Here is a 12,043-nt window from a genome sequence, read left to right as displayed (position 1 = left end):
AACTGGAGAAGGTAAAGAAGGAGGCAAGTACAATGATGAAAAGGACTCAAATGAAGGAAAACCAGAAGAGGAAAAGCACTGAAGAAACCGCACGTGGGAATGCTTCTTGAGGACTACGGTGAGGAGTGTCTCCTGGACAGAATCAAAAGGAAGTGACCTTGACCTTTGAAAGAGGCAAGGACAGAGGAATGGTTGAAGCCAAAGGAAGTGGTAATGCTGGCTTGGCACTCGGGCTGGAAGCACAAAAGTCTCTCGAAGCCTTTGTAGCCTCTAACAGGTCGGGGAAGGGGGGGGGGGGACATCTAGGGCAGGAGTAGAGTTTGGAGATGGAGCGACCAATGCCCCCAATCAGGAGGAACAGCGCGGCCTGCAGATCGCTAGAGACCAATCGTTTCTTAGAGGCGTCTGGATTGACAGATCCGCTCGCCAAAGATTGAGCTCGGGACGGCAGCGGGCGAATCACAAGGGTGGGGGAGGGGCGGTGTCCAGGGCATTAACCCGGAACCGGTTTGGGACTTGATTCCCATTGTGAGGCCTGGCCTGGGGCGGGCTCTCACCTAGAATGGCAAAACCTTCCGGACCAATAGATGACGCCGTGTCCTATGAGCGGCATCCGTCCTAGCCAGTAGGAGCAGGGAGAAGTTGGTGGGCGGGGAATCAATGAAGCATCTTTTTTTTTTTAAACTGTCACCCTTAGGGGCGATCTTGCGGTGGTGCCGCGGGGGTCGCAGGTGAGTGGTCTGGGGGTTGGCGCAGGCCTGGCGGCCCGCAGTGGCCTCGGCGGCCCGAGGGTGCGCGCACCGCAGGGAGGGTCCCGGCGGCGGTGGGGGGGGGGGGGAGGCCGTGGCCGGGGGTCGCCCGGCAGCTGCGGGGCGGCGGCGGCGGCGGCGTCGCGGGAGGCCCGCGCGGCCGAGGTGTCGCCCACCCGGGCGGCCGAGGGGGGGCCCGGGCCGCCGGAGCAGCCTGAGGGAAGTTTGTGGGCGCAGCCACGGAACATTCCGAGGGAGGACGCCCGTGCGTGCGGGGCCGCGACCCCCACGGCGGCCGGGGCGGCAGGTGCGGTCCTCCCGCCGCCGCCGCCGCCGCCGGGGACGGGGTCTCCCGGGGCGCTCCCCAGGGGCGGGGTGCAGCCCGGAAAAGAGGGAGCCGGGGACCTCCCAGGGGCCACCGCCGACCAAACTTTTACACGTTTACCCAACCACCCCCCCCTCACCCCGGAAAACCACCGTCGTCCTCCGCTGCAGGGAGGGAAGAGCCCCTGTCCAGAGACGGAGCCGGGGCCAGGGAACGGGTGACGCTGCCTGACTGCTGGGCGCCTTCCCTCTTCTCTTCCCACTTTCCCTGCTTCCCCCCTATCCCCAGTTACACGGGCTGGCCCTCCCGCGGCCTTTCCATCCCAGGACACACGCTAGCTAGGATGCCAGGACTTGCATCCGCAGCTGCTCCTCCTTGTTGTTGTTTTACGTCGCCCTGTTAAGAGTATAATGGGCCTTGACGTCACCGTGACAGGACTTACGTAAGTGAACTTTTCGTTCCTATTCTGTGGGGAACCTAAAGTCAGGGAAAGGGTTCCTCTTCTCCGTGGTTGGACGTGGATGGCCTGTAAGTTTCCTGAGGTTGCAACTATGGAATTCCCTTGGTATGGCATCCAGTGCATTTTAAAGGGGGAGGGAAGAGCATCTAAAAGGTTATCGTTGTACGTTTTGTGGGGTGTTATGTCCTCGGCATCAAGAATGTGGCCCATACCTAGCAATGGCTTAGAAAACTTGAAATTATTGGAGAACGATAGCAAAAGAACCTCAAGCTTCTGTCACGTCGATACCAAACTATAAAAGGGAGGCAGAAAGACAAACATTCCTGGAAAAATAGCTCTTAAGAGTTAAGCAGAGCTACCAACAACGATGTTGGAATTTTCTTGCCCTTAGAAAAATGTTAAAGTTTTAGGCAAAGATTTTCATACAGTCAAGCCAAGACTGACAGGAAATCCAAGATGTATTCCAATATCAATTTCATTGAGGCCAGAGACAAATGTTCCCCAATGCATTTTTGCCAGCAAGAGTTCTTTCACTCAGCACACATCAGTCATGGACAAAGGGACCTGGCTTTGAAAACTAGAAGTATAGAGTTAGGAACCATGGGGTGGGGGTGGGGGTGGGGGGCAGGCAAAGAGCTACAATCAATGTCAAGTTTTAAAAACATTGAATAAGGGGTAGAATAAAAAGAACTGCTATTTCTGGCATGTAAAAATTGATCACAATCCAATTATTAAATTGATCTCAGGTTTTAAGAGTAGCAAAATCGAATGGAGATTCCTTCATAAATTAGGGTTTTCTTGACCAATCATTTTATTCTACAGTTTCATTTTGCTACATATTAGTACACTAAGTGCATCCATAGATAAGGTAAACTGCTTGGATTTCAAAAATTATGTAAACTTTCACAGTTTTATTTGTTCCTCTTAGTAATTTTCTTACCAAGATATGGGAACTTACTAAGACATCATTGAGGATTTGCTGATAGTTGATCTTGAGTTGTTTTTCTACTTCTTCCTGATAATTGTTCATTTTATTTCTATTCCTTATTAGTGTATTTGTTATATAAGACCAATTCAAATGATAATTTCTTCTCAAAAGCTCTCCTAATCCCATCAAAGATTTTCCCTTCTGGGCAGTCAAGATATTTTGTTAGTACTTCATTATTGTACCTCTTACTGGTAGCATTATACATCTAGTAAAGAAATAGTTGCTGCTACCCTCACTGTACTTAAGAGGTAAAGATAATAGCTGACATTCATTGTGAGCTTAATGTACCTTAGTTATTATAAGATTAATCGGATTATCTCTTAATCCTTAAACATGAGTGTTATCCTATTTCTCATTCTCATTTATAGATGAGTAAACAAGAACAAAAAGTTAATTTAGTTAAGAATTGGCATACAAATCTAGTTTGTATTTCCTTCAGCTTATAGACTCTATTACATTTTTTTTCATTTGCATTTCTTTATGCATCTGTGTTTAAATACATTATAAATTACTTAATAGCATGACTAATAGACTCATCTTGAATGTCTTATGTTCCTAATGTAAAGTAAGTGATTCTAAGCCAGCCTGACAGTGAAGGACTCTACACTCAGATGACGGGAATAGTAAAGAGACGTTTAGACCAACTGCTGAAGGATGAGTAGGCCTTGCTAAGACAAAAGGGTGGATCACAGGATAGTTCAGGGTTTAGTGTTTTGATGAATCTCTAAACTGCCTTCCGAAACATTCCCACCAACAGTGTAATAATATTTCTTCCCCCTTCCTCCAACTCCCTACATCCCTGCCAGCATTGGTGGTTGTTTATGTTCTTGATGATGGCCAATCTTAGTGGGATGGAATATCAATATTGTTTTGATTGGTATTTCCTTTATGGTCAAGGATATGGAGCATTTCCTCATGTATTTATTGGTCATTCTTGCTGCTGCTTCTGCTCCTGAGAAGTCTCTAGCTCCTTTGCCCATTTATTGAGTTATTGATCATTTTTGAGTTTCTTGAGCTCCTTGTATATTCTGGATATTAGACCCTTGTCAGATGTATAGCTGGTGAAGATCTCCCATTCTCTAGGCTGCTTGAAGTTCTGGAGTTAGGGCCTCACACTTGTTAGGGGCAGATGCTCTACCAGTTGAGCCACAGCTTCATCCCTTTTTGATCTAGTTATTTTTTTTTAGGTAGGATATCACATTTTTGCCTAGGAGAAACCTCAGACTATGATCCTCTATCTATCTATTCCTTCCTCATAGCTGGGATTACAATAAGCATGTTTGTTGAGATATGGGGGGTTGGGGAGGGAGATGTCTTAATTTTTGCCTAGTCTGACCTAAAACTATGATTCTCCCATTTTTAAGTAAGTAGGATTACAGGTATTTATGTATTACCATGCCTAGCCCTCTTACCCGCTGCCTCTTTTAATGGTGTTTTAATTTATAAATAATTTTCTCATATTCTACTGAAAAAGATTTATATTCAAATCCCTAGGATACTGCCGAGCTTGCTGCCAGAGACTATACATTCCAATACAGTGGTTTTCAATGTGTCATGATAGGTCTTTTGAGAAAATGTGAAGGTCTGCTTTAGAAATATTTTGCTTGCAATTCTTTTTGTGTGTGTTTGTGAGATTGACAAGGATTATTTCAACCTTCATTTTCTATGTTTAAAATTTTTATTTCCCTCTGACCTCTATTTTAGTAGCAAATGGCCTCTCAGGAGATGGTTATTCCACATGAATGAGTAGAAATAAGAAAACATGGTGATGGGCGTATTTTTATGCGAAGTTAGTAGAGCAAAGATGACTGGGAGCTAAAAAAGACAAAACAAAGGAATAAAAAGGTTACAGAAATAGTAATAAAAATGCTGTTATTACAGTTTTGAAATAAAGAGCTAACATCCACTTTTGACTCTAAAAGAGAGAATTCAAGCAATAATACGAAGTGCTTTTTGTATATCTTCTCATTAAATTTAGCCTTGCTTACCTGCTGAAATTTTGCATTGGCTGAAATGCCTGAGAAATATTTTTACACTAATAAAAATTTTATTTTGGCAGAAATTAGTAGTGTTTGAGAAGAAATGAGTGCTATAAGATATACTGGCACAATAACATTTTAAAGAGTTTATTTGAGCCATTCATGAATCAGGCTACTTCAAACCAGAAGTATTTCAGGGACTCTGCAGAGTGAATACAAGGAGAAGGCTTTATGGGGATGATTATGTAATTAAAGCAAAGAAATTATTTCATTGGTTATAGTTATGTGATGATTTTATTTGGTCTATCCTACAGAAAGTACCTAGTTATATAATTATAAATTTATTACTTCTGGATGATTGGCCTTATTTTTCTTTTTTTCTTCTTTTACTTATTTTTTGGGCTTGTCCTGGGGCTTGAACTCAGGGCCTGGGCACTGTCCCTGAGCTGCTTTTGCTCAAGGCTAGTGCTTTACTACTTGAGCCACAGTGCCACTTCCAGCTTTTTCTGAGTAGTTAATTAGAGATAAGAGTCTGATGGACTTTTCTGCCTGGGTTGGCTTCGAAACATGATTCTCAGATCTCAGCCTTGAGAGTAGCTAGGATTACAAGTAGAGTCACCAACACTCAGCTAAGTTTTATTTTTCTTTAATACAGCATTTATAATAAATAACCAAAGTTGTTTTGCTCCTATTTGCAAGTCAAACAAGATTAAGATCACTTATGAAATATCCATATATTTTTTCCTTTTTAGGGATTCTTTAGGTCTGGTCTCTTATTTTAAGATTTTCCTTAATATGTGATGGGGAATATTGGTTGGAGTTCTAAGGAGATTTCTGCCTTTGTATGGAATTTCTTCTGAACCTTCCACCTAGATAAGAGTCTATCTGCTCCTTTTGAAAATCAGCTAAATAATATCTGAGAAGTTACCTGAGCAGCATTTCTAAGATTTAGCTGTTAGAAGCTGCTAACACGGTTGAAGTAGATATGACATAACAGAACTTGTATATATGGCCTGTCACTCAAACAGTTGTGATTTGTACAAATTACTCTCTCAATTTCCTGTTATAAATAGCCTGGTATATCTAATTTAGTTCTGTGGTGGGTAACAAATGACAGGATTTGGAACTTGGTATTATTATTCTTGTTGCTGGAAAAGTTGATCAGTGACAGCCCTGGCTGAGATTTTATCAGTCTCATTTCACACTGTCATTTTGTAAGGGAGAAAGGCCAGCCCATGGAAGCAATCATTGAATGCATTTGAAGTCAGAAAACATGGTTTATGTATAAATAACTTACTCTTTATGACCTCTTGTTTCCTACTATATACTTCTAACATCTCTTTTCTAACTAAAAGAGATTTTCTAGCCTTTGTCCCAATTTTCTTGCCATTGAGTTTGTATTGATAAAATGCCTTGTGTTAAACTATGCAAGCCACTGGGACTTTTTCAGCAGAGGATCTCATTTTCTGCTTTCAGGAGAAAATTAAATTCTTGTTTGAGAATTAACATTTATTCTTCTTTCATAATGTAAAGGCTAGATAGTAGAAAAACATTTCCCGGTTTCATCACAATGAACATTTGAGGTGTGATTCATAATCTACCAATTAGATGCACTGTGGAAGACTTGAAATCAAGGCAGGCAAGAGAGACCAGGTGCATCTGTTTTATTGATGTGCGTTTAGCACGGAGATTCTCAGACTTTAGCATACAATGTAGTCACTTAGGGTTTCTTGAGACATATATTGCTAGGTCCTACCCCATGATTTTCTGACATGTTTACCTTTGGACAAGTTTCACACGTCCTCTTTGATGACCCTATAACATGAACATTCCCCCAAAGTGGGAAACATTCTGTTTTGCATTCTCACTCAGGATTTATGTTAAAATTTTGACATAGGGGTTTTCTTTTTTAAACTTTGTTTCTATGTGGAGACAAGCATTTATAGTGACTGGTTAATATCACAGTCTTTAATTCTGCAATGAAGGTAGCCCAGAACATTATTAATTACTGCTAAAGAAAAGCAAATAATTAAAAGCATTAATTAATTGGTTTTGTTTCATATTAGGAGCTTTTGTTCGAGGTGGTGAAACAGATGCTTTACATGCCAGCCTCAATTTCAAGTCTTACCCAAGTGCATCTGATTGGTGGAATATCATCCACATCCAGAATCTTCATTGCCTTGGAACTGGGAAATGGCTTCCTATTATCTAGCCATTGCATTGTATGAAGATACATTAGGAAGGTTGGAATAAATATTGAGTCATAAGTCAGTAATTTGATTTTCTCGTAGGGGCAGAAAATGAGATCATCTACTGTAAAGGAACGGATGTGGTGTCTATTGAGGAGAAGGACCGCAGTAGTAAACTAGGAAGTGTACACTGGGTGCTAGATGGCTGGGGGAAAATCCTTGCCATGTTAAATTGTATCTTTGTAATATTTTTGTCATCAGAAAACTTTTGCTCTATACTTAAGCATTCTATATTGGTTTAATATAAAAATGAGTTGTGAAGTAGTAAAATATAAGCAATTGCCATTTCTATATTGTCTCAAGCTAGTTTCAGTGTTTTAATTTTATATATCAGTCCTGCAGGTTCTTATAGTATTCTACATAGGCTAACTTTTTGTTTCAATAGCTCTAATTGTCATTTTGGTAAATTGACTCATCTATTCAATACATACTTATGGTATGTTCGGCATGTGTCAGAAGCTGTGCTGGGCTCTGGGCAGCAGATAGTGAGCCAAACACCCTTGGTTACATGATGAAACATCTGTTGGAGAGCCATACCCTAATCTATGCTAGCAATGGATAAAGTTTAGGAAAAGTCAATAGACTATGCTAGAGGAACTTGGCATGTCAGGAAAAGCTTTGCTGAGAATGTGGTTATTCTTTGGATTGAAAGATGAGTAGGCATCAAGTGGGCTGAGAAGGTATCAGGTTGTTTTCTAGATAGAACAATATAGACAAGTACAAGAGTTTATCAGGACAGGTGACCCATGAAGGCCAGTATGGGAGCAATGGAATGTGTCAATGAAGAACCTTTGCAGTGTCCCCTGGGAAAAGAAAAAAAATGGCAGTTTGGACTTTGAAGGTGCTGGCAGATGGAGATACCAAATTTGAGCCATATGTAGAGGGATTTTTCCTTGTAAAAAGTATAAGACTTATTGGGTTAAAGTATGCTACAGAAGTTGCAGGTTGATTGAATGATCCTACTTTACTTTTTCCATTTAGGAATTATCCAGCCTGCCTCCGCTACCGGATGCGTGGACAACAGTGACCAGAGCCGGGCCAGCAGGCTTGTGCGTGGTTTGGGTGCTTTGCAGCACTCTTCAAGTTCTCTGTTCATCTTTTCTTGCTATATTGCATTGACATTATAAAAATATGAAGCAGTTAAAGAGAAAGAGGAAAAGCAATTTTAGTGTTCAAGAAACGCAGACCCTTTTGAAAGAAATTACCAAAAGGAAAGAAGTCATTTTTTCCAAGCAGCTCAACACAACGATAAACGTGATGAAGCGCATGGCCTGGGAGGAGATCGCACAGTGCGTGAACGCCGTGGGAGAAGGTGAGCAGAGGACCGGGACCGAAGTGAAGAGGCGGTACCTGGACTGGAGAGCACTTATGAAGAGGAAGAGGATGAAGGCAAACATTAAATTGGTGGGTTCAGGGTTTCCCCTTCCCACGTCTGACTTAGACGACTCTCTCACTGAAGAGATCGATGAGAAGATTGCCTTCCGAAATGATGCCAACTTTGACTGGCAGAATGTGGCAGATTTCAGAGATGCAGGTGGATCTTTAACAGAGGTCAAAGTGGAAGAGGAAGAAAGGGATCCCCAAAGTCCTGAGGTAAGTACTAGCCTGTGACAATTTATTTGCAACTCTGATGTGGCAGCTTATAGTCCAGACATATTTAACATGTTTGCACACTTTTTGTTTTTGTTTTTTGCTAATCTTGAGGCTTGAACTTTGGGCCTGGGCACTGTCTCCAGGCTCCTCTTTTTGCTGAAGGCTAGCACTTTACCACTTAAGCCACAGCACCAACTTTTTCTGTGATTAGTTGGAGATAAAAAGAGTCTCACAGACTTTCCTGCCTGGGCTGGCTTCAAACCGTGATTCTCAGATCTCAGCCTCCTCAGGAACTACAATTGTAGACATGAGCCACCGGCACCCAGCAATGTTTGCAGATTTTTATGCTTACTTAAATGTAGCATATGACAAGATCATTCAGTTTTCTTTTCTGCTTAAATACATCAATTGTTATGTATTATTGACATCAAGTAGTTCATGTAAATGTTTTTGACAATTCAAACTAAGTGGTTTTGTGTACTGAAACATTACTGAAAGCCTTTGAGAGATAGTTGTGCAAATTGAAACCATGAAGTATGAGTAAATACTAAAAGCCACTTTCCCCTTTTCTCATAGTTTGAGATTGAAGAGGAGGAAGAAATGTTATCATCTGTCATACCAGATTCCAGGAGGGAAACGGAGCTTCCCGATTTCCCCCACATTGATGAATTTTTCACCCTTAATTCAACACCATCCAGATCTGCTTATGATGAGCCCCATGTGTTGGTCAACATAGAGAAACAGAAACTAGAGGTGGAAAAACGCCGACTGGATATTGAGGCCGAAAGACTGCAGGTAGAAAAGGAACGCCTGCAAATAGAGAAAGAGCGGCTGCGGCATTTAGACCTGGAGCACGAGCGCCTTCAACTGGAGAAGGAGCGGCTGCAGATCGAGAGGGAGAAGCTCCGGCTACAGATCGTCAGTTCCGAGAAACCATCTCTGGAAAGTGAACTTGGCCAAGGCGAAAAGTCCATACTTCAGCCACAGGACATAGAAACCGAGAAGTTGAAACTTGAGCGAGAGCGTCTGCAGCTGGAAAAGGATCGGCTGCAGTTTTTGAAGTTTGAATCGGAGAAGCTGCAGATTGAAAAGGAACGCTTACAAGTGGAGAAAGAGAGACTTCGAATTCAGAAGGAAGGACACTTGCAGTGATTTTTTTTTTAGGTTTTCATTTAACAAATGTTTATAAACTGTAGGTGTTTCTCCTATCAGGTGACATAGAGTGGTTGTTGGATTATCTGGTTTTTATTTTTTCCTCCCTGTCTTACCGTCAGTGTTTTCAGTAGGGAAAAGATAGTTTTGTGTGGGTAATTGTATGCTTAAGTAGTAGATTATAGAAGCACCCTGTGCCCAAGCAGAAACAGAATAGCAGAATATTGCTGTGCTAAACTCTTTCCATTAGTAATATTACACATAGTCTTGTGCTATCTGTACACCCAGAATTTACAATTATGTCTATGTAAGTTTCTAGTCTAGTGGTTCTCCATGCCAAAAGACGTTTGCAATGTCTGGAGGGCATTTTGGTTGAGGGGGGGTGGCTTGTAACTGTCATCTAGGACGTAGAGGCCACCGATGCTACTAAACATGTAATGTGTAATATGTGGGTCACATAGTGAAGAATTGCACAACCAAAATGTCATTAGTGCTGAGTTTGAGGAACCCTATCCTAGCCTAACTGTGCACCTCTATAGCTATGTTTTATAGTTTTAGAATATTGAAATCGCAGATATTTATGTGGGTAGATACTTAAATGGCCAAAAAACTTTTAACTATGAAACATAACTGTGTAGTCTGTTAAATATAGGAACTGATGAGGATTATAGCTATTTTATTCCCGTGTTTCCATCTATAAGTAGGCTGAGATTCAGAAAATAGCACAGGGAACATAGAGATTGCCTGAAGCGGGCCACTTTGAAGCGAAGTTCATCTGTCGGTGCTTTACAAGCAGCACACAATTTGGAAGCTTTAGTTCCCTTTCTTCTTTGAGCCTGTCGTCTTAGTTTTCATATAAAAGGTATCATTTCAGTCATATATTGAATTTCCTGTAAAAGAATGACAGAGGGAAGTAGACAATGTACCAGTAAGAATGATACCAGTAGTCAGTGAGCTCCAACCCACTGAGCGGTTGGTTGACTTTTAAAATAAAGAATAGCTCTTTGGGAGTGGGAGGTGGGTGAGAATGAAGCACTGGTAGTAGCTCTGTTATGGAAGCACTTGTCACACAGTATTTACTCTATCCTGTACAACAATTCTTAAGAATAGTGTTATTCCTGAATTTGAAGCTCAGAGAAGTCACACCATGAGTAAATGGTTGATCTTTGGCATTGCAGTGTATATTTGTCTTTGTACCTCCCTGAGGAACAAAGTTTGTGACGTCGGTCCCTTGAGAATTCTGAAGCCAAGGGCTGGCTCAGCCTGGTGGTTTGCCCTTAGGTTGCTGAGGGCAGTTTCTCTCCAGGTGCAGTGATTCTGATGCACACTGAAGTTGAAATGGCTGCACGAGTTCACTTTGTGTTTTCTGATTTCCAGGGCTGATAAGTAGCTTTAATATTTCTCTTGTCATACTATCTTGATTCTGCGTTTGTTCCTTGTTAATTTAAGAATGGTTTGAAATCATGGTGATATTCAAGTATGAGTATGTAAAGGAAACTTCTGCTAACTTACCCTTGATTTTGAAATAGTGTTATTTTTCTATTACTACAATAAATGCTTCTACCATAGAAATAAAATTTCCTATACTGTCTCTCTGGAAGATTATTATTTCAAGTGGTATATTCAGAGCTGTATTCAGAGTAGAGGTCTCTACAAAACCTGGGAGAAAATGCTGTTGTGGTGAATGGGGTCAGGGACCCAACATCCAAGGCTTGAATTATGTGTCTTATATACATTACTTATTTCCCTCTCAGAACAACCCTTGAGCTAAGTCATCCCTACTTTTATAAGGGAGGGGGGGGGGGAAGGCCTCTTTAACCTAATTGAATTCCTTAAAAAAAATCATTTACCAATACTGCCACAGGATTTTAGCACATGAGCTCTAATGAGAGGAAGTACTAAACGTTTAGGGATCACTCTTAAGAATTATGTAGGGGCTGGGAAGGTGGCTCAGTGGTAGAGTGCTTGCCTTGCATGCCTGAGGCCCTGGGTTCAATTCCTCAGCACCACATAATCAAAAAAGAAAAAAGCCGGAAGTGGCGCTGTGGCTCAAGTGGTAGAGTGCTAACCTTGAGCTGAAGAGCTGAGGGACAGCGCCCAGGCCCAGAGTTCAGGCCCCACGACCGGACCCAAAAAAAAAAAAAGAATTATGTAGTTCAGCCGGGTGCCAGTGGCTCACACCTGTAATCCTAGCTAGTCAGGAGACTGAGATCTGAGGATCATGGTTCAAAGCCAGCCAGAGCAGGAACATCCATGAGACTTATCTTCAGTTAGCCACCAGAAAACCAGAAGTGGTGCTGTGGCTCCAGTGACAGAGCACTAGCCTTGAGCTGAAGAGCTGAGGGACAGCACCCACACCCAGAGTTCAAGAACCACAACCAACAAAAATTAAAAAGAATTACATAATTCTGACATTCAGTACTGGTGGGTGCCATTTAACCTGTCCTTCCATTCGATTTCTTCACTTGTCAAGTGCTCTGCTCTGCTGTTCTGTTCTGTTCTGTAGTTTAAGACTGATGCATGTAAAGAATATAAGCAAGCCATAAAG

At 41.9% G+C, this 12,043-nt stretch overlaps 1 protein-coding gene across 2 annotated transcripts; it reads left to right on the top strand.

Moving 5' to 3' along the window:
• The first annotated feature begins 655 nt into the window (after positions 1 to 655).
• Positions 656 to 11,086, top strand: Msantd4 (Myb/SANT DNA binding domain containing 4 with coiled-coils). Of its 2 annotated transcripts, none has more exons than XM_042674952.1 (3): positions 656 to 731; positions 7,732 to 8,343; positions 8,920 to 11,086. In XM_042674952.1, the coding sequence occupies exons 2-3, from the start codon at positions 7,882 to 7,884 to the stop codon at positions 9,493 to 9,495; spliced, it is 1,038 nt and encodes a 345-aa protein (XP_042530886.1). In that variant the 5' UTR covers positions 656 to 731; positions 7,732 to 7,881; the 3' UTR covers positions 9,496 to 11,086. The 2 variants fall into 2 exon arrangements, with proteins under 2 accessions (XP_042530886.1, XP_042530887.1); XM_042674953.1 differs by lacking the exon at positions 656 to 731 and adding an exon at positions 1,484 to 1,516.
• The last annotated feature ends 957 nt before the right edge of the window (positions 11,087 to 12,043 follow it).

This window comes from Dipodomys spectabilis, unplaced genomic scaffold (assembly GCF_019054845.1).
Source record: "Dipodomys spectabilis isolate Male_0828 unplaced genomic scaffold, ASM1905484v1 ptg000023l, whole genome shotgun sequence".
Classification (NCBI taxonomy): domain Eukaryota; kingdom Metazoa; phylum Chordata; class Mammalia; order Rodentia; family Heteromyidae; genus Dipodomys; species Dipodomys spectabilis.
This window is presented reverse-complemented; position numbering and strand designations above follow the sequence as displayed.